The sequence below is a fragment of the Numida meleagris genome, chromosome 1 (genome assembly GCF_002078875.1).
Source record: "Numida meleagris isolate 19003 breed g44 Domestic line chromosome 1, NumMel1.0, whole genome shotgun sequence".
Classification (NCBI taxonomy): Eukaryota; Metazoa; Chordata; class Aves; order Galliformes; family Numididae; genus Numida; species Numida meleagris.
Window position 1 is genome coordinate 30,974,663 of NC_034409.1, and position 27,671 is coordinate 31,002,333.

The 27,671-nt window shown below is 41.4% G+C and overlaps 1 protein-coding gene across 3 annotated transcripts in view; it reads left to right on the forward strand.

Annotated features, from left to right (window-relative positions):
* The window catches only part of ANO6 (anoctamin 6), a 69,162-nt gene extending 60,558 nt beyond the window's left edge, over positions 1-8,604 (forward strand). For all 3 annotated transcript variants that reach the window (XM_021384997.1, XM_021384996.1, XM_021384998.1), the window contains 4 exons: positions 252-457; positions 5,888-6,087; positions 6,507-6,612; positions 7,555-8,604. In XM_021384997.1, the coding sequence (XP_021240672.1) occupies positions 252-457; positions 5,888-6,087; positions 6,507-6,612; positions 7,555-7,761 (719 nt within the window). In that variant the 3' untranslated portion in view covers positions 7,762-8,604. The remainder of the gene's footprint in view (positions 1-251; positions 458-5,887; positions 6,088-6,506; positions 6,613-7,554) is intronic.

The following is a 27,671-nucleotide window of genomic DNA, read 5'->3' on the forward strand; positions in this document are numbered from 1 at the left end:
AGAAATAAATGAATGTTTAAATATCATAACAGTTCCTTGTGGTGTGTTGTGAGTTTTAACATTGTCCTGTCCCATCCCCTCCACCTAGAGGGTGTTTCCAGTACTGTTATGCTTATATATTCTCATGCACATATTCTCTAGGAACTCTGGTACTCTCTCTTGCCTCTCTTTCTCACAATTTGAGTATACAAAGTATATGTGTATCCCCAGTAAAAGAAAGCATCAAGGCATGTGACCTCTCCCTTTGGCAGTTATACAGTTTGGCTTTGTCACCCTGTTTGTGGCATCATTCCCACTGGCTCCTCTTCTGGCTCTTATCAACAACATGGTGGAAATCAGGCTGGATGCATGGAAGCTGACAACCCAGTTCAGGCGCATGGTGCCACAGAAGGCACAAGACATCGGTGCGTGGCAGCCCATCATGCAAGGCATAGCCATTCTGGCCGTGGTGACCAATGTAAGTACTGTGCCAGCCACTACAAAAGGTTAAATGCCTTCACTGCAGGTGTTGCATCCAAATGTGGAATGCCGTGTGTATCAATGTTTGTCATGCCAGAGTGGCTACGTGAAGCACACAAATGATCCCAAATGAATTACGAGTTTCAGTCCCTTACGACGTTAGCCCCTGTGAAGCAGGCTTTAAGTTACTCGTCAGAAGGTTTAGAAATATTGCTGCAGTCTAAAATATTAAGTCTAAATAAAAGAAATTGTAGTTAGAAAGATAGTTACTAGAGCCTTCATAAAAAATCATTATATATAAAGACACATCTTTTCTGAGACAATTGCACTTAATAAAGAGACATTTTTGAGAGTATACAACTGAATGTATTAACTTTGAAAAAAAACAGGTTAGAGTTCAGCTAAGTCTTAACTGATTGTTATTTCCAATTGTTTCAGTTCTTATGGTCATGCCTTCATACCCGAGTTCACCTTTGAGAAGTTTTGCTCTTGAAGCAGCAATTCAACTTATTTATGTATTTAGGATACAATACATGCTCAACATTACAGTACTTACCTCTTGAGATAGAAATGAATTTCTGAGAATATGCAAATGAATCCATTTTTCACTTGCAGTTAAAATTAATTTTGAAATGAATTTATTTAACATATTTAGAAAACTTCATTCTTTCCTCATGAAGATGCTCTTAATGAAATTTAGATATTTCTAATTTCCCGTATTGCTACGTCAACAAGATCTTGTACAGGCTGCATAGTGGGAAGAAAAATATTCCAAACAATCCATTGGACATTACCATTCTGAGTTGTTTGATTTATTCTTAAACAGTAACTCATATGTATTATGTTTCTACATTTCCTCTGTTGCCCTGTCTCAGCGGAGCAGTGACCACAGCTTTCCTGTGCAGTAGCAGTAGCTGTCCATAGTTAGCAGCCTTTTTCAACAATGTCCACATTTACTACTCTTCCCACCAAGATTAGGGATTTATTCTGACACACTCATATGGCAACTTCCTCCAGGACCTCCTCTTTGCAGTAACAGTACCTTGTTGCACTCACTGGGAGTTTCTGGAGAAACCTGTAAAGTCTGAAGTTCACCTCAGCCTATGCTTCCATAGGAGCCTCTGCTGGTTTTGAGGATGGTGGAATTTGGGTGAGAGGAGAGAGATGGAAATGAGCACTGTACCATAGATACTACAGGGGACTTATTTCAATGAAAAGAGCAATTCACATTTAAACCAGGACATTAAGTTACTTTCCTGTGTCTCAGGCACATTTTCTAGCCAGTAGGTGCTCAAGCACCTGTGTGGGGTCTCAACCCCAGAGGTTCTACTTTTCAGAAATTATGAGACAGATGTGTACCTTCCCTCTCCACACCCAGACAAGTGCATACCGCTCTCTCTTTTTTCCCCACTTTTTAATGTCTCTGTTTTGCTGTGGAAAGAAGTGGATATTTTCAAGGAATCTGAAAGATGAGCTTCCACGACCTAACAGCCTGTTGGGCTGTCACCTTCTCAGTAGTTTGTTTTCATTGCTAGTGAAGCTGGAAGTTGTGACCATACAGAAATAGGAGTGTAGGATGGATTTCAATGATAAGGAATATTTTGTATGTCACCTTCAGATATCAGACGTATTTTCAGGTATTTGGCTATAATTCCTTTCTAGAATTTTATCTCAAACTATAGAAATTTAACAGGCATGGTAAACATAGATAGGATATAGAGAGTAGACTTAGGAGGACATAAAAACAGAGAAATAAGTACAAAGAAGTATCAGAAGTAAAAAAAAAAAAAAAGGAAGTTGAGAATGGGAAATTTACAAAAGAGTCTAGCTGACTCTAGGATGTATGATAGACAACAAACTGGAACATAATGCTTCAGCGGTTTCACACAGACTTACTGATGCACATCAAACATAAATGCAGCTCTTCTATAGGTGTGTGAAACATCCAAGGCCTACCAGCAAATGTGATGTTAAAATGTAAAATAAAAATGATGCAACTTTGGTAACGTGTTCAGATTATTAGAAATATTGAGTGACACTTGAGATACTGCTGGGTTCTTTTGGTTTTAGTGTTTGTGTAAAAAAATTGTTATTGACAGCTTTTCCAGCAAATTAGGGAGATTGTGCAAACACCCAGATGTAGCATAGCTATCATAACACAGAGGCAAAATTACTGCTGCATTAATGTCCCCTTTTAAACTATGCTGCTACAAAACCTGTAACATATAAGACAGAAAAAGTTTCTGGTGTCCTAGAAGGAAGAAATAGATTTAATGATAGATAATATGTATTAATTATGTGTATTATACATAATATATTAAATATATGTTATATACTTTTTTACATATATTAAAAATAATATATATATATGTTATGTTACTGGGTAACCTGACTGTCCTTCCACATAAATCCACCTAGGGCTTGTAATACAGCAATGAAATAAAAGATTGAATCCATATCTTAAGATTATTATAAATATTGTTACAAGTACCTTAATCGAAGTCCTTACGATATTCAGTGCAGAGTTAAAGTTGGTGACCTTATGGTGACTCAGATGCAGAGGCTTCTGTTAGGAGTGTGTACATGGCCCTGCTTTAGCTTCTGCAGAAAAATGACCCAGCAATAGTTTTAGGTGTCTGTCAGTACCCATTCACAGCCCATCTGAGGCTACTGCAATCTTTACAATGTTTCCATTCCAAATTCCTCGTATGCTACATCCCTCAAGTGACATCTCTGAAAACCTGGAGTCCTCAGTGGGCGCAAGTACATTTACAGCTCGGTTTTGCTCCCTGTCCTCCTTGCCAAGCATTCAATCCCAATGCTTATGTGACTGCTAATAGCAGGCATGTTTCTTTTCATAACCCTGTTTGGAGGTCTCATGTGTCGGATGCAGTTAATCTTAGTATGAGCGTAGTGCCTTGGCCACTGACATCAGGCAGGCTGTTAGCATACAAGAGGCACAGCAGTAGAGGCCATGCTTAGAAGTCCCCATTGCAGGTGTTGTAAGCTCAGAGATCCCTATTTCTTCCTAGTGAAGCGTGGTCTATAAAGCCATGTGCTAGAGATCAGCAAATACTGAAAACACTTTTCTTCCATTATTTTTAAGTATGTTTTTTTCTTGTTTGACATCCAGGATCTGGAGCCAGTGTAGGCCATTAATCTTGCCTTTGCCATCCCTTTGCCATCACTATTTTTTATTAGAAAACTGTTTCTTTTCTATGTGACTCCTACTGCTGATTTGACTTGGGTAGTGTATCATCTTCTCCTTCCCACACTGGCTTTGTAACACCTACAAGTATCTTATAAGCAACTTTTGCCAAAATATGTCCATTTTGAGACTTGCCACTCAGGCACTGGACTTGCTATGGCATGATATCAAAGCATCTGTTGTTGATTTAAAGACTGATTTGAATTAGTTATGGTATAAATGGAAAACTGTGCATGGTATAGCTTGGGAAGCAGAGAATGTACTATTTGTTTGTAGTTCCCCAGTACAGTACTCTAAAATGCAGCCCATAATTCAAAAGGAAGAAAAGCTTTTCCTTTGAGAGGATGCCGTAGGATTAGCTTTCGTTTTTCTGTCCTTGTAGCCCTCTGGAGCACATCTGGAGATCATTCAGGGAGAGGGAGGAGGGTGAGACAGGGCTCGGATTTATGGTGATGAGAGACCTGGGGCCTTGCAAAAAAATCATGGAGAGCAAACATTAAGTTGTATAAATACAGCATTCTAGCATCTTGCTGGATGATACATAGAAGCAGCATCAAACCAAATTGGTATGAAGGGAAAAGGATGTTTTTTGCCTTACTGTTCAGTTGCTTTTAGTTCTTTTATGATCTGACTGGATGCAAACGTTATGGGCTAATGAACAGTAAGAAATTATATTTAACTAAAACTTTCTGTGCTTATGCTTCAGTTAAAAACAGTGTAATTTAGGTGTGAGGTCTTCTTCCTGAAACTACAAGACACAGTAATATATATTTCTTGTCAGCCAAAAACACCTACACTGCATGTAAATATAAGCAACACATAATTTTCACTTCATTCCTCACTGGCATGTATTGCTTAAAAACAGTTTTTAAAAGTGCATGCCACCTACATTTTATTTAAGCCAGAATACAGTACAAAAAATCTTTTTGAAGTACTGATCCTTGAAACTTTTAAACCCCTTTAGTCACAGGATACCTCTCTTTTCTTTCTCATCAGCCAAATCAACGTTCTCGCAATTGAACTAAATTGCAACATTCTGGAGAACCAAAGAAAGATTTTTGACCACAGTCTCATGCTTAAGTCCTCTTTCTGCAACTTTGTCTCATGGCGTAGCAGATCAGGGATGGGCCTAGCTGGGAACCCTCTCCACACAGGTTGTTGCCATTCATGTCATCAGGTATTTTTTTCCACTGCCATAAGACTGAAGAGTTCTCCTCCAGCCATGGCATGCAAATTATCCTAGTTTCTGGGCACTGGGCAGATGCCTGCCGTGTTGACTTGGCTGGGCAGCCTCGTGCTGGGCATGCAGCCGCAGTGGAAACTCTTCCTCATGGGGAAGCCTTTTGAATTTGCAATAGCGGAGGAGGGTACTGGATTAAACATAGTTAACCTATCCTCCAGAATAGGATGTTTTGGGAAGTTCGTGCATTTAGAAAAGACTTCCTACGACAAACCCACAGATCCAATTTCCTGCCCAGTTTGAGACTAGCAGACTGAGTAGGACAGGGCCTCTCTTGGGAGTGCGATAAAAACAAGTGGTCACGTCGTATGTAAAACAGCACTGTGCAGCTGCTACTAAAAAAGTGATCTTGGCATCAAGAGCAGTTTCCACATGTACTGACACTGAAGCTCATGAGGCAACAACTGCCAAGACAAATTTGGACTGGCTGTCACCTCGGAAAGAGTGGGATGTTTCTAGGGTCAGAGCTGGATCAGCTATATCTGTCCTTTTTTTTTTTATTCTTTTATGCAAACCTCAGGCTTCCTGGTGAAATTTAATTTTCTGTTGCTGAAGGACTCTGCTGTGGTTTCCATAAGTTTCACCAGGCAGAATTTCTTCAAGCATCTTGCAGGTACCTCTGCTAGCAAGCGTGTTTGCTGGAGGTTATCCTAGCACCTAGTGGTGCAAGGTGAGTTTGGTTGCTGACCTCCCCCGCTTGCTCAGGAGGATAAAAGCGTATCATAGCACAACTTTTTTGAGGCATCCAGCTGAGCCAGTGTAATTTAAAAACTAGACAGAGTGCACATTCCAGAAGGAGATTGTTTGTGCCTGTGAGTGCCTCACTCACAGAGGGAGCCACTGACTGGAAAAGCACGTACTTTCTGTTTTTAGCTCATACTGTAAATTTTGAGATACTAAATATACAGCAAGGCTACGTATATTAAGGCTTATTTCTTAAATGCTACTCTGCTTTTTTGTCCCTTCTTTCTGAAATGCAGGCCATGATAATTGCTTTTACATCTGACATGATTCCTCGTCTGGTTTATTACTGGTCCTTTTCAGTCCCTCCTTATGGGAGCCACAGCAGTTACACCATGAAGGGGTATATAAACAATACACTCTCTGTCTTCAATATATCAGACTTCAAGAACGCAAGCAAGCCATTTTCCCCCTGGTTCAGGAACCACACGACATGCAGGCAAGTGTCAAATAACCATTTTTTTCCCAGTGACATGGATAAATATCACTGTTTTAATATCTAAATAATCCAGCTTTGTAAATACCCAGTAAGCAATGTTAGAACGCGGTGCAAGCAGCATACTTTGAACGGCAGAACTGAGTGAACTATCCACCTACAAGTAATACTTACTTCATTTTGTTTTCCTTATAACTTAATGCCGTCTCCAAAAAAAAAAAAAAAAAAAAAAAAAAAAAAAAAAAAAAAAAANCAGCCATACCACTTTGAAAGTGACTTAAGAAGGTTTATCACTGCTGCAGTTGCATTCAGCAGACTGTTCAGGCTGCACTAAGCCGGGACACGGCTTGCTCCATCCTCTGGCCACAGAGCCGTACTGCAGATTGCTGACACCCGTTCCTGACTTTCTGCATTGCCTTCAGGTACCGTGACTTCCGCTACCCTCCTGGGCACCAGCATCAGTATGAACATAACATATACTACTGGCACGTCATCGCAGCCAAGCTGGCTTTCATCATTGTCATGGAGGTAAGCCCGTAGGGGTTTGCAGCATAAGTGATTTAGACTCCTCTTTCCTCCCTGCAGAAAATCCTCAGAAGACATTCTGTTCAGGCACAGCTGTCAGAGCTTTTAGTGCACAATGGTGCTGGCATGGGCTCAGGAGAGGTAAATTAAGTGTAGCACTGTTAGAAAAAGTCTCTGAAGTGATGGCATCCATTGAGGATTGCCCCACTGTTTGCAGTTTCTTTTCTCGAAATCTGTAAAGCGATTTCTAGTATCAGAAATAGAAGGGACCACTGCACCAAACATACTTTTATATGTTTTTAGAGGTTTGTGCCCAGCCTCATGAATACATGCAACACAGCGCATGTGCACTGAGTGGCCTGTGTAAAGATAGTCACTGCAAGAATTGAGTCTGTAGATGAGACTCTTTGGTTAAAAAGCAATTGCTCTCTCCCATACAGCAACAATGTGGGGTTAGGAAAGATGGGAGTCAGTCCAAGATCAAAGGAAAGGAATACCAGATATTCTTTCATAATAAAATGTACTTAGTGCCTGATCCAGGGACTACTGAAGTCACCAGAAATGTGCAGCTTGCAAGAGCTCAGTTCCATAGCAGAGGAATGTCTGCAGCCTCGGAGGCATTTGGACAAACCTGAAACAATTTAAAAAGATCTGTAACCAATATTTCCACAGTCTGGGGGGAAAGGAAGCGCTGGGCACCAGGGTTCCCCCAGAGCAAGCAGAGAAGTCATTAGTAACATAGGGATTGGAAAATCAGAAAGTTTTGTTTATCAGACAATTATTCTATTCGTCTCTGCTTTTTAGGATACTGTTCCACTGTGGTAGATACTGGTACAAAACCTGCTCAAAGCCTAAACAAATAGTGCAACATTTCAATATTTCTTAGAGTAATAATAACATCCTGTTCAACCCAACTGACACTTTTTCCATTTGCACCTTCCCCAGCATGTCATATACTTTGTGAAGTTTATTATTTCCTACGTAATCCCGGATGTGTCAGAAGAGACCAAGAGCAAGGTCAAACGAGAGAAATACCTGACACAGAAAATCTTGCACGAGAACGATCTGAAAGTTGTGAAAAAAACCATAGGGAAAATCGCCGACAAAATTATCGAAGGAGTAGACAGCACTTTCAGGCCTAAAACTGACTGAGGACTTTTCTATACGGAGGAACCATTTTTAACCAGCTACTACCCATCCAGGCATTACCAATAGCTAATCAAACACTTTGGATTAATTTGTTTTACTAAACATCATTTCTTGCAGCTGTCACCTGCTCCTTTGCCTGTTTCCCTTAGGCAAATGCAACCACTGACACTTGGTTTACAGTTATCCATTATTTAAACCAGCTTTAGTAGGACATATTTTTTTAACATGTGAAGGTAAAAATTATCATCTTAAAATGATGCAGATTCACTCTGAAATATACAGAGTGCTTTCCACTTTATTTAGGTATGAGCTATTGGGTCTGAACTTGAATAAAACCTTAAGAACAAGAATTATTTATTGTAAGAACACCACCACTTTCTCTGACAGAGCTTCAGTTACTTGGTGATGCAAACCCCAACTAAAAACAGGAAAAGCTAAAACATGAAGGAAAGAGAAGGAAAATGCAACTCACAACCATATTGTTAAGCTGTTGCAATTGACTTATTGAGCACTGTTGTGTGCTTCGCTGACTTAGAAGTGCATATTGAGACAAATGGATAACAAGATATTTCAGTTAATCATGGGCTTGGATCACAAGAAGCAGCAGGACTGTAAGCCCGTCCTGTTCATCAGTCTCTGTGTAAACAGGAGAACTGCCTTTGAAATCAGTGCGTACAAACTGACTTTACTGCACTCAGAGCAAGTGGAAAAGTCAGCTATTTTATCTTTCCCTGGTCAATGTACTTCCATTAGCTCACTTGGCCATTCTGTTCTGAGTGAACACAGCCTTTAAGGTCTCCCAGCTGTAACAGTAATGAGTGTTAAAATTCTTTTCGTAAACTAAATCAATATTTGCAGAGGGCTGTCTTTTGCCCACAGCAGAGGCACCATTCTCTTCCTTGATTTTGACACAGAAAGAATGTGCAGCTGGACCTATTGTGGTGCAACACTGTATGATAAATTACATGTGGACAAGACGATGAATCTACTGAAGCTGCAGATTGGAATAAACCATTTAATATGCCTTTACTGTGTTACAAAACTTTAAATGATCAGGAAGATGTTACAAGTGTGGATGAACTTGCCAGACCATCAATCATCTTCACATTATGCTGCGGATCTGCTTGGCTGTTGTGGCTTCATTGCAACCTAGGAGTTCAGGAATTACAGGGAAAATGTGTATGTAGAGCTCCTGCAGCGATGATATTCCAGATTATTAAAGTGCTTTCTTTTTTAATGGTTCTAGTGCACCAATCCGTGTGAATTCTGAAAACCAAAATCTTGAAAGAAAGGCAAAAGTATGTCTGCACTCTGTAAGCGAGATGATTACTGCTGGGTTTGTAATTTTGTACTCTTCAATGTAATTCATATGCACAATACTTAGGCAGATATTCGCATAGCTTTTTACATATTAAGAAGTTCGTTTGCAGAAACAAAGTAGCATTGGTAAGTTATATTTTATCCCATTAATAATCAGAAAGAGTCAAACATCTGAATTTTGTAAAAAAAACTTCAAAATACTGCTCTGTGTACCTCAAGCCTATCCTTTGAAATGATAACTTACGAACCAGAAGAGGCAACACGTGAATGGAATTATTTCAGCAGATGTGATACACAAGCTTTCACTAAGCACAACTTTTGCAAAATGATTGCATAGAAGAATATGGGAGGAAAGCTTGGTTCAAAAATCAGACAAAGGTTGAAAGATGAAAGGCAGAAACTCAGAGGTTCCAGAGAAGACTTACATTTCTGATAATGAAGAACTGAAGTTTGCTTTCTATACTGCCCAGAAAACCTGCTGCTAGACACCGCCTGAAGATGAAAAAGATGCAGGACAGAAAAACAAGACCATAACCATAAACAACTACAAACCAGAGCCATGATAAAACTGGTGCTTCTTTTCACAGGAAATTCTACTCTCTGACATTTATTTTTGTTGCCAGTCAAAATCATAACAAGTCTTTAAATTTATGAGGAATCGAATATAAATTTGGCAGATGGATAGAGAAACACTCTGAAGTTTCTAAACAAGACCGTATTTCTTGCTGAATTATGTCATCTTAATACTGATATGACCTTTTTCCAGAGTGATGGAATGATTAAGGTTGGAGGGGACTTCTGGGTCCATCTGCCCCAGCCCCCGCTCAGCAGGGACACCCAGAGCAGGGTGCCCAGGCCCACGTCCATGCGGCTGCTGGAGATCTCCAAGGAGCAGGCCCCACAGCCTCTGAGCAGCCTGTGGCAGTGTTCTATCACCTGCAGAAATACAAAAAGACTTTTCTTATGTTCAGATGGAATTTCTTGTGTTTCAGCTAGTGCTTGTTGCCTAGCTATCACTGGGCAGTATACCAAATTTCTCTTTATAGCAAAATTTTGTCCAGAAGACCATTTCATGGCATAGCATTAGTGAAATACTCAGCTCCATGCAAGGTCAGAGCTTCTGATTTTGGCTTTGAGTTGGCGTATATGAGCTAGTATTTTCCCATCAGCAGCAGTGTTCAGCTGGGAAGTGCCATTTCCATCTCCCGGTAGGAGATCACCGTGCCAAAGTGCCTTAAACACCCTCTCAGGTGCCGTGTTGGAGGGCTGGTGCTAGCAAAGAGGTATGGTGTGATAAAGGCAAAAAATAAAAATCTCGAAATGGGCCATCTCAGGTAATTGTTTGGTCTTAAGGAAACTTTGATTGCCCTCTTTGACAAGTAAAGAGACAAGGAAACAAAGGAATTAAATGCCTTGCCTGGGGTTACACTGTGTACAGTAGCAGAGCTTAAGACAGATTTTCGGAGTGCCTGGTATTCTGATCCTTTTTTTTGTTCCTGTGCCTCTCAATTGTCCCCTATAACGAGCATTGCCTGAAGGGGAGATGGACCTGAAGGTCATTATTAAAAAATAAGTAAATAAAAACATGCTACATCAGCAAAGTGTGTTTATCTATGACTTAGTCTCCTGTAATAGACTCCTAAGCACCTAGAATCATAGAATATCCTGAGTCGGAAGGGACTCATCAAGTCCAGCACCTGGCTCTGTGTGGGACCACCCAAAATTCAAACCCTGTGTCTAAGAGTATGGTTCAAACACTTCTCGAATGCCATCAGGCTTGGTGCCAAGACCTGGGGAGTGTTGGGTGTGTTTCTACATTACCATTTCGTTCAGATCAGGAGTGTGCTTTGAAACTAGTCTTCCACTTGTCCCCACTTTCTGGGTGGTGGTTCACATCTGGTCTCAGAGCTCATGAACTGGATTCCTTTTGTCTTGAGCCAAACCAGGAGACAGATCTGAGGTGTGCACGTAATGGCATACCCATCTCTTGGCAAACATTTTAGTCCACGGCTCTAAAGCCAGAGCTAGTCTGCAGAGAGGAGTGAGTACTGGGTGAGCATCAGCTTGTCAGCATCAACATTTTGCTCAGTTATTTGCTTCCCAGGTGCCATGCTACTTGCTAATGTAGCCATAATGTCTAATTTCAGAAAACACTGCATCAGGAATTCAGCTCATTTTGCCATATGCATAGTGCTACTGACAGCACAAGTGCCTAAACCTCTTAAGCTGTGCAATGTAAATGGGCGTCTACTTCCAGCTGCTGAAACCTCCAACAGTGAGCTCTGCAGAGGCATAGGAACAAAGTGCTTGTTGGGGTGGGGGCAATTGCCAACATACTAGTGTTTTTTTCAAGACTAGGTCACTTTAATAATGTTTATAAAGATCTGCTTGAAGGGAAAAATAAAATTGATTTTAAACTATGGATCAATTTTACTATTTTTACACTTTGTACAGGTCTGTTGAAGTCAGGATGAATTTGAGTCAGTCACCATTTCATTACCTTAAAGTAAGATATGAGCAACATAAATTGCAGGCCATTGCCACTGTTTTAGACTCTGTATGTGGATAAAATTCAGAATGTAAGAATGTATTTTTTTTGTATTTTTTCTAAGAATGTTTGCTATTAGTTGCTGAACATTTCAATTTATATTTATTGTCATTAAATAAAGTCTATTTTAAAATAATAATACATTTGTTGTTGATTAGCCTTGTTTGTTTTTGCACAAACAATACTGCTGCTGCCAAAGCCACATTTAAATTCTTAGAACATCATCACTGTCTAATTTCCATATTCCTCCTCTTTTTCAATCTTTTGCTATTAAACTGTTACTGCCACTGTAATTTATCTCCCGTTTTTTCTGCATCCTCTAGATGGAAGTCATTCCTTTCAACCCCAAGTCGATGACAAGGACCATTATGTTCTCATACAAATAAACAGTTTAGGTCTTTATACCTTTTCACTCCAGTCATGATAAGCCCTGTGTTGTGTTTCAGAGTCATCATTTATTTCTTCATCTGAATCAAGTATGTGAGACGCTCCCACCTCCAGGCAGGCCAGATGTTGTGTTCCTTACGCAGGCAGCAAGCAGTGGTACAGCACAGCACAGCCTCCAGTGAGGCAGCAGCTTCATTTTGACTGAAACAGAGGTGAATGGCAGAATGCAACTAAACCAACTTCCAAATCTCACTCTCTGTGTCTCTCCTTGTCATCTATGTAGATCGTCACCATGTCTCTTCTGCTTCTACTCCAGTTCTTCCTCTCAGCGATGCCAGTGTCCGAGCCATTCCGCTGCTCCTGTTCCACAGGGACACTCCTGCATTGATCTGGGTTTAAGTCAGAGCAAGAACAAAAGCAGCTTCATCATGACTGATAATGAAGAGTTATTTTTCTACAGGCAGAAGTGTATAGTGTAATCACAGGCAAAATCTGTATGAGGACAGTGTGTTTTTAAATCCTTATTGACAGATTCATTTAAAACTCTTCAAAGAACAAGTTTTAGAATTTCGCTGATAGCTACACAGCTAGCCAAAGTAGCATGTTACTTCTGATGTTGCCTTCTTAGTTTCAGTTCTTTCCATCCCAGAGTGGATGAACTGCTTTTATTTTGGATAAGTGTACGTGCCAGATCAAAGCAAGCTGTGCTCTGCCCCACCTGGTACACCCTCCCTGTTCGCTATGCACGTCACAGGAGAGTTCAGCAAAGGTATCAGTGAGAGAGTTTCACCATCTACACCAAGTCCCAATTTTTTTTTTCTGTTATTTTTCCATTTATACTCTGCATCAGTAACAGGTAGATAGAAAAAGCACTGAAAAGATACGGATATATTTAGTCCTAAATAACCTCCACATGACTTGAGGCAATATTTTCAACACAAGAAAATAATGTATCTTAATAGACTGATAAAAGTAATGAACATTTTCCAGGAAAGTTGACAAATCCGTTTTTATTTACAACCTGGAAACGCATCAAAAGAAGAGCCTTTAAAAGCTGGAGTTTTTTTTCTTTACCACATTTATTACATCCTCTGATACAGTTACCCTGTATAAGCAATGCTAATAACTGGGATTGAATTTACATTTTATCAGTCAGCAATGATGCAAAGAAATTACATCACTTCTCTTGCTGTTAGAACATATTAATCAATTCTGTACTTATTCCAAGCAGCCCTCGCGCTGTAACAATGTAGGGTTACAGAAGTGCAAGTGTGAACACGTATCTTCTGCCCTCTTTCCAAAACACACACACATGCACACACTGACAGGTGTTCTGCCAGCTATGAAGAACATAACTCATGACCAGCCTCATAATGAATGACATTCTTTTCCAGTAACAACAAAAAAAAGTCTTCCATCCAGCAGTACAAAGGCAGACCATTCTCTATAAACGTGTAAGATACACCAATCTCCTAAATGCTGAAGAGGACTAAAAAGCACACAACACAGACCATGGAGAAAATCCCACCAAGTTCATTCTTACAGCAAGCAGAGGCCGGGGCACCAAAAATCCACCTCTGGTGTATAAAGAGAGAGGGAGGAGGGGGAAAGTCAAATTCTTAAATTGTGCAAGAATAAGGAAATCACATCCAACTATGACAGCATTAACAACAAAATATCAAAGATTTATATTTTTTAGATGTTCACGTAAGCCTCCCAAACCATTTCTCTGCTCCTGGGTGGGCGGACATGGCACGACAAGCAGATAAATAAGCTGTGCTCCCAGCCACACGCACCTGCCAGCTATCGTCTTACCTTCCCACTCTCGTGCGATCCCATTTGGACCCGAGTAAGGAGTCTCCCCTTACAGCCGCATTGTGCTCATTCATGCAGTCATTTTCTAAACCAGTCTGGCTGCTCAGAGGGAGCAGAATTACACTTAAGCCGCTGTGACCAGGGCACTGCAGGATCGTTGCTTTTGGTCTGTTCCCTGCTGGAGTGGGAAGTGGTAACCGATCCCTCCCACCCAATGGGCAAGCCCAAATGTCCATCCACAGCACCAAGGGTCCAGGGCTTTTGGAATTTGTCAGATGCTTGCAGTTTATAGAGCTGAAAACTCACCAAGAGGTGAACTAGGGGTTAAAGTTATTTGTCCCATGACAGATCTGCTCTTTAGGTTAGCTAGAACAGGCCACACTGTGCCTTTAAGAGTGCTCTGCACGACTGCAGGGCTAGTCTTGGCACCTGGTCTTGGCCTTCTGAATATCCCTATTCAGGGAGAGCTATTGTGCTTTGACTTTTTGCTTCACCTTAATCCAAATGAGTTTTCAAGTTCAGACAAGCCCTCTGGTTGTTCATAACTTTGACTACATAGGACATTATACAGGCAGCTACTAACTGGCAGAACTGAGCCCTTCACTATTCTCTTAAGCATGGTTTTGAAAAGAATATGGCACTGTTATTTATGGGTTTGCCAACGCAAACTGTGACCTGGCATCTGAAAAAAGCAAGGAGACTGGGACGCGTGGCAATGACAGATGTCTGCCGTGCAGCTGGGACAAGAACAAAGTCAGACTGAGGATCTGCACGAGGTTTTGGTAGGAGGCTGAGGCCGCAGGGCAAGGGCAGCTCCTTCCCCAGCCACAGAGACCCCATTTCAGTGCTGTCAAATGCTTCAGAGCAACAGCTAGGAAATTCTTTCCATATCTGCTGTTAATTAGTAACTGCTTATTTACATCTAGGAAAGGCAAACACTGGTCTGCCTCTCCTGGAGAGCCGTGCTTCAGGATTAGCAACAGATAGACCTTTTGCAGCTCAAGATATTTACCTGTAGATAGGGTTATTGTATTCTCTTTAACAGGTACGTATGCTAAGGCACATTGCATATTATAACACTGTTTTCACACCCTACTACAAATAAAGAAGAAAAAGCCTGCATTTGTTAAAGCTTCGGGCTTTAACTGCAAAATAAATAAATAAATAGATAAAATCTGATTTATTTCTTTGTCAGTCTATTCCCAGTTTTTTTCTCCAGTGATCCATAAGGGGAAAAAAAATGTCACCACCCTCAAGAGAAGCCATTAACAAATCCTTTATTACCTTGCAGCTAAAGTAATGACATCTTATTGACAGCACAGCAGAGCAAACAATGTCTTACTGAAAGCTTCAGTGCTGGATTTGGGCTGTCCTAAGGACTCCAGACCAAGTAAAGTAAACAGGTTTTGCTACTGAATCAAAGACAATGACTGCTCTAGTTCTCCAGTGGCCTTTAGCACTCCTAGACACAAAGAAGGTATGCACAGCTCACTGAGATACCATCCACACTACAAATTCAAACAAGTTTTGTGACCTTGCAGCAAAAAGGATGCCCCAGGTAGCAAGCAGTTAAACTATGAGCTTGAGTACACATGGGAGCAGTGCTGGAACTTTCTCTCATGATCGTATATGAGGTATGGATGGGCCAGGAAATATAGGTGCATCTGTTTCTTACAACTCATTTTAGCCCTGAGTTTGTAAGATATTTGCTAATTTTGTACCTCATCAAATTAATTGGACCAGCTACAGACATTCTTGAGAACTGAACTGAGATGGTGATTTGGGTTTTTTTTTTCATGACTGTGTAAGATTTTACCAAAATTATTGATGTACCTTTGTTCTTTAGGTAGTGTCTCCCTCTAGCAACCTCCTCTCAGCATCCTGTGGGTAAAACGAGATTTTTGCAAAACCAGTTATCCAAATTGAGTCCATTGTATACATTTGATTTGGTCAGGTGTGTTCTGAAGTTGATGAAACTCACAAGCCTGGCTGAAAATTACCTCAGTTTTCTTATATTCAATCTTATTCTGGATCAGTGAGTCAAAGTGCCTCATTACAGATCCAGCTCATTACAGATCCAGATCTGAGAATTACAGATTCTCAGGAAAAGGAAATATTAATAAATACTTAAGTCAACTTTTTTTGATAGTGAAATGTCAGGACATTCCTAGTGGTTCTCTTTCCTTGTTCACTCCTGTAGCTCCTACACAGACATTAGAGGCTCTGCACAACGTCCTCCTAAGGAATCATTCCTCTTTTAATGAGCAAGAGACAAGTTGTGGATTCAGACAGACAGATCCAAAGAGACAAACTTCAGCATGGTGTACAACAGGATCTCCTGTTTCCATATTCTTCGCCCAGGAAGGAGATACAAGCATTGAGGTGGATTGCTTTTCCTTCCTCCAGATCCGGGATTGCTTGATTTGTGCACATGATCTAATAAAACTACTCTGATTCGTCTTGCTTTTATAAAAATCAGAACCACCTGCTTCATCCACTTCTAAATACCTGAATGAGACAACTTGGCAAAAATTCCCTAACCTTAACTTTCTCTTTTGCTTCTGGTTTTTACTTGGTATTGCAAAGAAAGAGGACCAACAATACTTTTACTTTATAGCTAATGCTTACAATAGCATCACAGCAGTTGTTCTTCACCACCCCACTCTGGTGGCATCCCTCAGGCCAGACATCCTATAGACTTGTAAGAATACAGCACCACTACATCTCAGTCCAATATGTGGCCCTGGTCAGCCTCAGACATAGCCTAGATGCTTAGCATCCTTTATCTCATCACCCTTTGCTGCTTTATCTTCCCCGTGATAGGAGTTGCACCTCTTTTAAACAACCTGTGTTTAAATACAATCAGAATCATCTGGTCTATCTATAATGAAGAGGTATTAGAGTAGTTTATTTTCAATACACAAAGTAGTATCAGAGCTCAGCAAGAACAAAAATCCCACAAATCATGTATCAGGCTTTACACTGGTTTCACTTATTCCTATTGTGTGGTCTTAAATGAGCTTATTACTTGAAAGGTCATGGTACCATGTAGATAAACTGTTTTGAATGTTCAATACCAGAAAGGCTAGGAAAGTTGAAATCATGTAGTCTGAAGAAGCAACTTATTTGCCAAGAATCTCCAGCATTCAGTTCACAGATATCTTAAATCCAAGTTACCTCATTATTTATCCCCAAGCATGCTTCTAATATGAGAATGGAAACATTACATTTGGTCAGTTTGTAAAACTGTTACAATTAAGTCTAATCAAATACTTCCAACAGTTGTAACTGCAGGAGCCTGAGTATTTCTCATCTATTCTCAATGCAGACAAGTATCTTTCCAAAGAGGAAATAGAGAGGATCACAGAATTATGGAATCCTTAGAGTTGGAAGGGACCATTAAAGGTCATCTAGCCCAACTCTCCTACAATGAACAGGGACATGAACAGCTAGATCAGGCTGATCAGAGCCTGGTCCAGCCTGACACTGAATGTCTCCGGAGATGGGACATCCACCGCATCTCTGGACAACCTGTTCCAGCGCTTCACTACCCTTATCATTAAAACTTTTTTTCTTACATCCAATCTAAATCTCCCCTCTTTTGGTTTGAAACCATTTCCCCTTGTTCTGTCACCGCAGACCCTGCTAAAGAGCCTGTCCCCTCCTTTCTTACAACCCCCTGCCGACACTGACAGGCCGCTCTCAGGTCTCCCCGGGGCCTTCTCCTCTCCGGGAGGAACAAGCAGCGGGGGCAGCGGGAGAGCCACAGGGCCGGGTTTCACCTAAATCAGCATGATAATCACATTGCTTTGCAGAACATTGTCCTTAACAAAGGTTGTTCTTAGCCTGATCCTTAATAAAGGGGATAATAGTTCATGAGAACAACGGTCACAGGAGATATTTCTAGTCAGCTTTTGTTCTTGTACTTGGCTAGTTTGCGTGCTGCCTAAGGGTACAAATAGAGGGACTATAGAGAGGATTAGCAGACTTTCTTTCCAGCAGGGCTCATGTGCCAAAGCGATGACTCTATTAGCATTGTTTCCCCTGAAAGGTTTGTTTCACTCCGGCTTTCAGAAACCAGCACAAAGGCACCAAGCCCTTCCTGAGGCCCCATTTTCTCCTCCGAAGAGGAGCAGTGCAGATGTAAATACCAGGAGCTATGCTTCCACCTGGGACAACACAAACGCTCTCCACCTCCCCTTGGCGCCAGGGACAAGGCTGCTCTGAGGGTTTTACACTTCTGCAAGCTGCACATTAGCACCGCAGAGCCGCTCTTTGATGATGGCATTTGATGATGGCACTCAGTATTTGTAGATAAAGTGGAAGTTAGCGATGGCTTTTCACTTGCCTCAAAGATAGAGCACATAAAATGCCTCCTATGTACGGTCACCCCAACATCGGGTGTTAGAGGGCAGAGAAACCAGGGAGTTAAAGGCTAGGCCTCACCTCCCTGAGTTGTAGAGCATGGACAGCAGTATCTGAGGAAGTCACCCCGGAATCCCTTCATGATTAACAAATAGGCACCTTTCAGATCTGATCCTTCTAGTCCATTTTGACTGACGTTGGTATGCAGTGAATCACCTGGGGGTAAACACACATACTCTGTTGTCTGTAGGTGACCAAGCAAGGTTGCGTTTCTGCTTCAGTTCTCTATCACACAAGCAATTTACTGAGCCCCCAGCTTCTCAGTTTTCTTTCTCTCTTTTTTCGTTTTCTTTCTTTTTCTTTATTCTTTCTCTCCCTCCTTTCTTTCTTTTAGTTCTTTTCTTTCTTTCTTCCTTTCTTTTTCTCTTGCTTACTTTCTTTCTTTCTTTCCTTTCCTCCTTCCTTTCTTTTCCTTCTCTTTTCCTTCCTTCCTCCCTTCCTTCCTTCCTTCCTTCCAACAATCTCATCTTTCTCAAGTATGCTTCTTATAGGTAGATCTCACACAAACACAAATGTCACCAAACACTGGAGAGGCACACTAGAAAGTAAGGTGACTTCCCAGTGGAGTAAACACATGGAAGATGACAAAGCGACCACATCTATCAAAGAGGAGCAGCCAGATCTAACTCCACACCGAGCACTTCATAGGATCCACCAGAATTCCTTCGAGTGTGTTTAAATAAGTTTAAACATCACCTAGGTGCCTATCATGGCAGAGGACTGAGCTCTTTCAGTACACAACCACCAGCATTCCCAGAGCTGTGTCACTGACCAATCTGAAAAATCAATTGTTTTGATTGCATCTATCCATGTGGTATGCAGAGCCTTTCTGGCATGCTGTAATCATCCCTGCGATCCAGTCCAATATGCTCAGTGCTAAATTTCAGCAACTAGAAACAACAATCTGAATTCCAACATAATCATTCATACCAGGTGCATAATGGAACACCAGGATGAAGGCTGAGAGCCATCTAAACAGCTAAGTGTGAATTACTACACCATAACTCAAAGTCATTGGTAACTTTTATTAATAATTTATAGAGCTGCATATGATTAATATATGCAGAAACAGCTGTCTCTCTCTCTGGTGGAATTTGCTTTTGTGAGCGATTTAGGGGAGGCCAAGGAGATTAAGAAGCAGAAACCCAGCAGAGCTTTCCTGAGCGATGAAGAGGAGAGCTGCAGAAGTAGGTCACAAAACCTTTCAGTAGGTGGGTGGGTTCTTCCCTCATTAGTCTATTTTTAAATGCACAGGAACAAATCTTTAGCTGGTATAAAGGAACTTGGTCCCATTGACTCATATGCAGCGAGCCTGACATATTGACACACTTTGAAAACCTGGCCTGTGCTTATTTAAGTGTGAAGAAATATCCTGACACACACCAATTACAAGCCTAGGTGATATTTTGAGTGTGCAGTAACACAAGGCAGGACGTGCAATACACTGCAATAACAGCAAAATTTGAATATTCTCCAAGACAGGGGGCCAAAGTGCTGCTGTGTAAGGGCCGTACTGCTGCATGATGAATATATTACAGACATACAGCTGTCTCTACATATTTGTAAAACAGATATTACCTTCTTACTCACCAGCCCATGTGCTTTACTTACTGACTCATTAAAGCTGCCCTCTAGGATTTCTTCCACTTGAGGACTGAATCTCCGATCTACTCTGGAAGATTAAAAAGCACTCGTGGTTTTACAGAAATCAGTTCCTCTTATTTAAACACATAATTAATTTCATGGCAGGCATTTCCCACCACTTTTTTTTCTTTCCAGTCTATTTACAGGCCTGCTGTCTGCAGCAGAGTTTGTTTAATCTGCTAACATTTGTACATCAATTACTCCATGAAAATACAACCTTCAGGAATGAATTATCTATCTCTTAGCAACCCTTAAAATTGAGCAAAATAATAATAATAATAATTTCTAGGGCTGAATGGAAAATATTTTCTCTCTCCAGATTTAGGAGTCCACAACATTTTATATTGCACAACCAGGGAAACACAAGGCCTCAGGAAGTTTCCCACAAACAGATTTAAAAGCCTGAGAAAAGCTAGCGTAAAGCATTTTCACCTGAGACTCAGAAAAAGCAGAGTGAGATCCTGATGTCAAGGAATAATTATCTAAAGTGGCAATATAAAATGATTTCATTAGAGGAAATTTGGGGGGTCCTTCTCAGCCAATATCCAGCAGTTGGATGCACTCTTGCTGAGTTTGAAGGTAGGACGGTCTGGTTTGAATCAAGATCTTCAGCATCCCTGGATGGGTAATGGACACTCACCTACTGAGAGGAGGAAGAGGAGAGACATTCCTCCCTGATAGTCTTTTCCCTCCTCATCCTCCTGTTTCCTCACAGCTTGGAGCAGAAATGCAGTAGTTTAGCCAAGAACATTTCTGAAAGTATTTCTCCGTAATAATAGAAAAAAATATATAAATATTTTTATGTGAACAAGTTAAATGTAAATTAATTAGTTTATTAATGAAAAATACAAATTAAAAGAATCTGAATAGGTAAGATTTTTCCTCCCATAGAAATATGTGAACAAATAAATATACATAGATGTTTGTATCATTCTATGAATTTTCACAGTGTGAAAATTGGCATAAATCTACAAAACCCTGTTACCGAAGTATTGCTGCCAAAGTACATATAAGTCCATAACATGCAGCAGGTAGCACCAGAAGCCTGATTTTCCACAGCTTTGTCATGCAATTTGACTGAAATCAAAAAGTAAAGTAGTAAAAATACAGATGTCATGTGACCCTTTCCCAATAGTGACATTATCGTGTGATTTGAGAATATTCATAGTGGAAAAGTGGGTTACCATTGGACTAAAAATTCTAGCTGTCAGAGAGAGTTGATTTTAAGATTTTCCTTTCCCTTTTAGCTGATTTTTGCTGTTTATATCTGCCAAGAACATGTGCTTGGTTGTTATCCTTGCTGCTCCAGAGTTTTGAGGAAAACATGATCAGCACTTTATACTTTTTTTTAAATAATTTATAGAAGGATGGAAAGATCCACTGCTTTTGTATCAATCAGTAAAAAAAATGATGTGGGTGCCAAGTGGTTTTTGAGTTTTGCACTTGTAAATTTAAGTGTTTAGAGGGATTTTTTAGATCATCATAGGTGTGCTTTTGGATCTAATTCTTAAGTATGTACCAAATGTGACTTAACAAATTAACAAGATTGTAAATTGGAGAAAAGCACGGTATGTAATGGTCTTACCTTAAAAACAAACAGACAACACTTGGATACTTACTTTGGATACTTACTTCACTTACAAGGCCTGCAAAATTTTCTCATACACATTTTACGTTTGTTAGTAGTGATTTTAGACTACAAATATGACGAGAAGGTGCTGCGTGAGGCAAAGCACTAACTCACATTGCTTTGGATTTATTCTCAAAGCTCCTTTCCTCACTTTAAAACCAGGCCGGTTTTAATCACTCTAGCACAAGTGTGCAGTGCCTTGGGATACCCCGGGGTGAGCTGTGCTCCTGCTGCAGGAAGAGCTGCGTGCTACCCGCTCCTGGCACCATGGGAGCCCTGCAGCACCACGTGGCCTCTGAAGGCATCTTCCAGTCTTCGAGGGTTTTCTAACCCCATGCTGTGCTGCTACCAGAGCCGTCTCCTTCGGAAGTTTTTAACTTATCCCGGGTACTGCTGACTGGAAATTTTTCAAGAGTACATATTCTTTTCAGAAAAAAAAAAAAATGCCAGTTCATCAAAAGGGGAACTTTGAACAGAAATCTGTTGAGAGCAGAATGAGAGAGATGTGACAAAGAAAAAAGTTATTTTCCTTTGAGAAAGTGGTATTTCTACTCTAGTCCAGAGAGACTGAGAGCCCCAGCCCTGCAGAGCAGCATCCTTACCTGCAATAACAATTACCTCCACAGCTGTCCAACTCATCTGGCAGAAGCAGCCTGGGGTTGAGTCCCTGACACACAGAATCCAAATTAGATCTGTTATTTCTACAAGCCAGATAAGAAGGCAATGCTGCTACAGTGGCCCACCACACCACTAATCTCAGTGCTGCCATTCCCCCAGACACACCTGCATTCCTGTATTGAAAGAACCACTGCAACACTGAAAGATCTGTATTTGTTCCACAGTTTCTCATATATTAATATTTGGATGTAATTATCCTGGGGAAAACTAGATGTTTGCAAGAGCTCATTTTCAGTAGTAGATTTTGAAGAATTTTTTGGTGCTACAACTTAAAAATCATAGCATCAATAGCAGTTCTCATGAAATGGGTGCCAACAGCCCACAAACACCCTCTCCAATGGCCATTTGGGAACATGAGGAGGTCACAGCCACCATGAGAGACCCTTGCAGAGCTGGCAGCACTAGGGCTGGGTTTGCTCTCCCCACTAAGGTATCCCTGAGCTGGTGGGTGGATGGAGCATCTAACCCTACCCCTTTGGGTCTAACCAAACCTGCCAGGATATGTTTTTGAGGCTTCATTTTCAAGTTCCCCACAGCATCCACAATACCACTGGTAAGCAGCATATGGCCTGTGCAGAAATGAAGAAGGAGATTTTAAAGGGACTTTTCTAAGCTTTGTGACTCACCCAGAACCAGGTGATGCTGTTGTCCTTCCAAAGTTAAACTTGCTCCCTCACACTTTTGTGATCTGGGTATGTCTCTCTTGGACTAGTAAATGGTAATTTAATGGGTTGTTTCCTCCAATATCCAGCTTGTGCTGGTTAAATGCAATACAGTTCACCTGTCATATAAGCAGGAGAGCAATTCCTCCACATGTAATGTGAAGCTTGTAAATCCCATACCTCTGCTCTCCTCATAGGGGTACAATATAGAGTTTCGCTGTTCTCTCATAAGACAGGGCAAACAGGAACAAGGCAGCAGCTGTATAGTTTTATTCTGTATTCACTTATTTGTCTGTTACATCCTGATTTTGGTGCTTCATGTTTGCTTCTGCTGTAGTGAAGCCATCGCACAGACGCACATCTCCTCATCCCTACAGCTCCATGTAAAGCCAGCCTTAGTGAAGTTTAGCACTGCCTGTATGTCGAAGGGAAACCTGCTGGCAGCCAGCAGCAGAGTCAATTTCTTACTTGCGGTGTGCACTGAAAATGGGCAGCAAAATAATGCTGTTAGTAAGCATGCTAAAGGGGAGCAGTTATTAGCAGAATCTTTTGGTTGAGTGTTAAACTATACTGAGCAGAATAAGGATAAGAGCATTTCACAACTGAGGCAGCACAAGTTACTTTATAAATGTCAGTGTCATGCTACACAGTTACATTAAATTATTTTTCCTATATTTTAACTTAAGAGTTGTCTACTCTTTCCTTAAACAGGGCATTCTCCTATGCAAAATCATTAAAGGTATATCAGCATGAAAAGGCAAACTTCTATGAATGTTAATAGAGTACGAATGCATACTGTTACACTTGTCTTCCTTTCTTTGTTTGGGCCAGGCCCGTTTCCAGAGGTGGGCTGGTAGTGCCGGAGTGGAGCATGGCTGTCCCTCTTCAGTCTCAACAATGCAGATAACTTTGTAGGTTAACCTTTGTATCCAAATGCTGAGGTGCAGATTATGAGTCTTCAGTAGGGAAAATCTCATAAGATACAAAGATGATATCTTCTTCCTTCCAGCTGACTAGGGACAATTTTGCTCAGTCTAAAAGAAGATTACATTTATTCTGGAAAAGAACAATATGGAAGACATCAATAGATGTGAGTTAGAAAGGTGACTCCTTTAGAGTCACAGAATCCTTAGAGTAGGAAGGGATCTCTGAAAGCCATCTAGTCCAACTTCCCTGCAATGAACAGGGACACCACAGCTGGATCAGGTTGCCCAGGGCTTGATCCAGCCTCACACTGGAAGTCTCCAGGGATGGGACATCAACCACATCTCTGGGCAACCTGCTCCAGTGCCTCACCACCCTCACTGTAAAAGATTTCTTCCTTATATCTAACCAAAATCTCCCCTCTTTGAGCTTGAAACCATTCCCCCTTGTTCTATCACCACAGACCCTGCTAAAGAGTCTGTCCCCTTCTTTCCTGTAGCTCCCCTTTAGATACTAAAAGGCCGCTATCAGGTCACCTCGGGGCCCTCTCTTCTCCAGGCTGAACAGCCCCAGCTTTCTCAGCCTGTCCTTGTAGGAGAAGTGTTCCATTCCGTTGATCATATTTGTGGCCCTTCTCTGGGCATGTTTCAACAGCTCTATGTCTCTCCTGTAGTGAGGACTCCAGGTCTGGACACATCTTTACACTATCTACTGTCTCACTGTTTTATCCACATGCATACTCAGTTTTCATGTGAGCATCCCAAAATGCTCTCAACCTCCCATAAACTGGGATGTATGTGTCTGCTAACATTCCTCAGATGAATGCACCTGAGTGAGTTTGCACCAGCGAACCTCTGAGATCATGAGGAGCAACTGTAGAAGGCCATCCCATAAGACCACCCCAACACCTACTTTGCAGCTGGTATTTCTCACGAGATCTCCCCTAACAGCTGTACAAACCATTTCAAGTGAAATGACATTAATTGGGTGAGAAACATGAGAAGAAAATTAAAATAAAAAGATAGCAAAAAGTATGGTAAGGGGAATTTAAAGCCCAATGAAAGGAGCCTTGTTTGCAGAGTACGTCCCATCCAGCTGCTTCCCTTTGAACTTGGGGTGCCCCAGTTTTTGCAGGGCCCTCAACATCACTGGAGCCAGAGAAGTGGTCAGGGAATCACTGCAGCCAGGCCCTTTGATATGAAAAGTGAAGGCTCTGCAGGAGGAGGGAAGGGAGTGCCTCACACACCTCCTGCCTGCTCTTTTTTGAGGGGAAGGTTGTTGATGTCTTGTTTGAAGTGATAAGCACCGAAAGCTCTGTGTCTGGGTCTCCATGCTACACACGTAAGCTAAAAATAGTTCTACAAAGCTCATCAGAGAAAGTTGTAGTACATCAGCTAGGCAGTGAGGAGGCTACTCTGGTAGTTTCTCTTCCTGTGAATGCTTACAAGTTTGGGTTTGCTTTGAAAACTAAATGGTACTTCAAAACACAGGAGATTTAAGAATAAAATTCCCATTAGCAGCTGTTATCAAGAATTATCAGACCAAATCCTTCATAGTAAGACAAGAACGAACTTCTAAAATTCAAAGGCTCACATAGGAAGAAAGAGGAGTTAAAAGGAAAAGCTCCACAGATGAGACTCCCCAGCACATGTGCCCATCTGCAGGGCTCAGTCCCCACCAGCAGGGGCTACAATATCTCACTATCATGCACAAAGTGACCAAATATCAACTGAACCGCAGTGCATGCATACTGCATGTGTGTTGCCAGTCCTCTGCAAGTGTGTGATTAAATGTGTTTGCTCTGACCCACTTTCACTACTTTGCATAGGAGCACATGGTGCTAGGTTCAGGTGGTGCGCGCTGAGGGCTGGACTCATGCAGCTGGCTCCCTGCTGTGGCTGAAGCCTAGTACTCAAGCCTGGCCTTTCCCAGGGATGCACATTTGCTCTCTCTCCTTGTTGTGTTGTCTCCCTTCTTAATCATTGAAGCAATTATGAAATCTTTTAGCCAAATAGAAGTGGCTTACTGCATAATACTAAAACATTGGCACAGGAACTGTAGCCAGTCCCCCAGCCAGCTGGTACAGCCAACCTACACCAGGCTGCTTCTAATCCTTTGGGACCAGTGCATGTCTGAAAAAGAGAAATGGGGCTAGTTTCAGGCAGGAAAGCTGCATCTCGCATTGTCTTATCACCTGCCTGCTTAGCAAACCATTGTGCAAGACAGATAAATGAATGATATTTTAAATTATATTAAATGGGACAAAAAAAAAAAGAAAGAAAGAAAAAGAAACTAAGCTGAGTGTCTTGTATCTAAAAGTGGAACCCAATTGTCACTTGCTGCAGTGACAGTCAGTTGGCTCAGGTCACCATCCAAGCAGATGACTGTTCCTGTTTTCTGTCGTGTTGTATTTCAGACCACAGTGTGACCACACCAGCTCAGCAGAGCCCAAGGCAAATACCACTGGCAGGAATGGCAGGGTGCAGAGTGCTTCTGCTTTCACTGGAAGCAACAAACTGTTAGGACAGCTCAAGACATGTAATCTATTTTAGCCTATTTATCTTTGTGGCTTTCAAGCTTAGACAAATTCACTGCTACATTATTCCATAAATGATACAAAAAAATAAAATGCATGTGGTCTTCTCAGACATAGAATGGCTGAGAAATGCATTTGATCTTCTCAGCCATCTTCTCAGGCTTGTGCAGAGATGTAACTAAGAAAGGATGGAGTTTAGAAGAGCACAGGAAGACCCCTTTTAAAAACATAGTCTGCTCTCTAAAGTGAAATTATTTGCACAAGTTTCTCTTCCAGACAGTGAATTGCTAGTTTTGAACTCAAGGTAGGAGCTATTTCCCTGTTAGAGAAGAAATTACTGGGTAGAGATTCAAGGTGGCTATGGGGCACCTGTGCTAGCACAGACAGAGATCTGGCCATGCTCCATCCCATCCTGACCATTCCAGTCCGTTAGGCACCACGAGATCCCCTGCGTTAAGCAGGAGTGGCAAAATTAGTGTGTCACATTAAAATGCCTCCTAAGTTCCCGTTGCTGTAAGCTGCAGTAAATATGCTAGCAGACCCTTAGCAGCTCTTATAACCTGGGAAAGTCTTGCTGCAAAGCACAGTCTCTTCAAATGTCATTCGTTGTCTGGCCTCATGAGCATTTGGATATCATGTGGAAAAGCATCTCCCTTTCTTCTAGCTTGGACTATGTGAGCCTCCACTTTCTGTGACTACCCCTTTCACAAGTGGGAAATGTGAACCATGGCTGCCCCACCTTCCCTATAGCCCTGTGCTGGTTTTCAGCCTTTGTACTCCAACAGTTAAAAGTGACTCAAGCAGTGAGCCCAGTAGTGCAGCCAGCCAGAGAGTAGAGGAGGCAGGTAGCAGGGCCTTAATTTGATTACATATCCACGGACCTCCAGAGGCCCTTTAGCAGATCACAAAGGGTGTGTGGAGGAGTCCTCCTAGACTATTTATTATTTTGTCTCTTTTTTCATGTCTCCTTTTTATTTGTCTCATTTCTAAGAGAAACAACTGCAACCTTATCAATCTCTCTTGATATGAGAGCTTTCTTCTGCTCTAGTCATGTTTGTCACCCTTCCCTGAACCCTTCTGAATTCTCTTGTTATTACTTTGAACAAAGATGGATGGAACAGCATTTCCCCAGCTACACGATTTGCAGAAAAACAGGTCAAGGCTGGCGTGAACTCTGGAGCAGCTCTAGTGAGGTCAGTGGAGTTACCTCAGGAATGAATGTACTCCTCTTCAGTTTGGTTTCTAGCCAAATTCAGTTTCCATGCTGTTGCTCAGGCTACAAAAAAACAAGTCTTTGATAACCATAGTGCGTGCAACTGAAGTCTTGTGAAACATACGATGGCT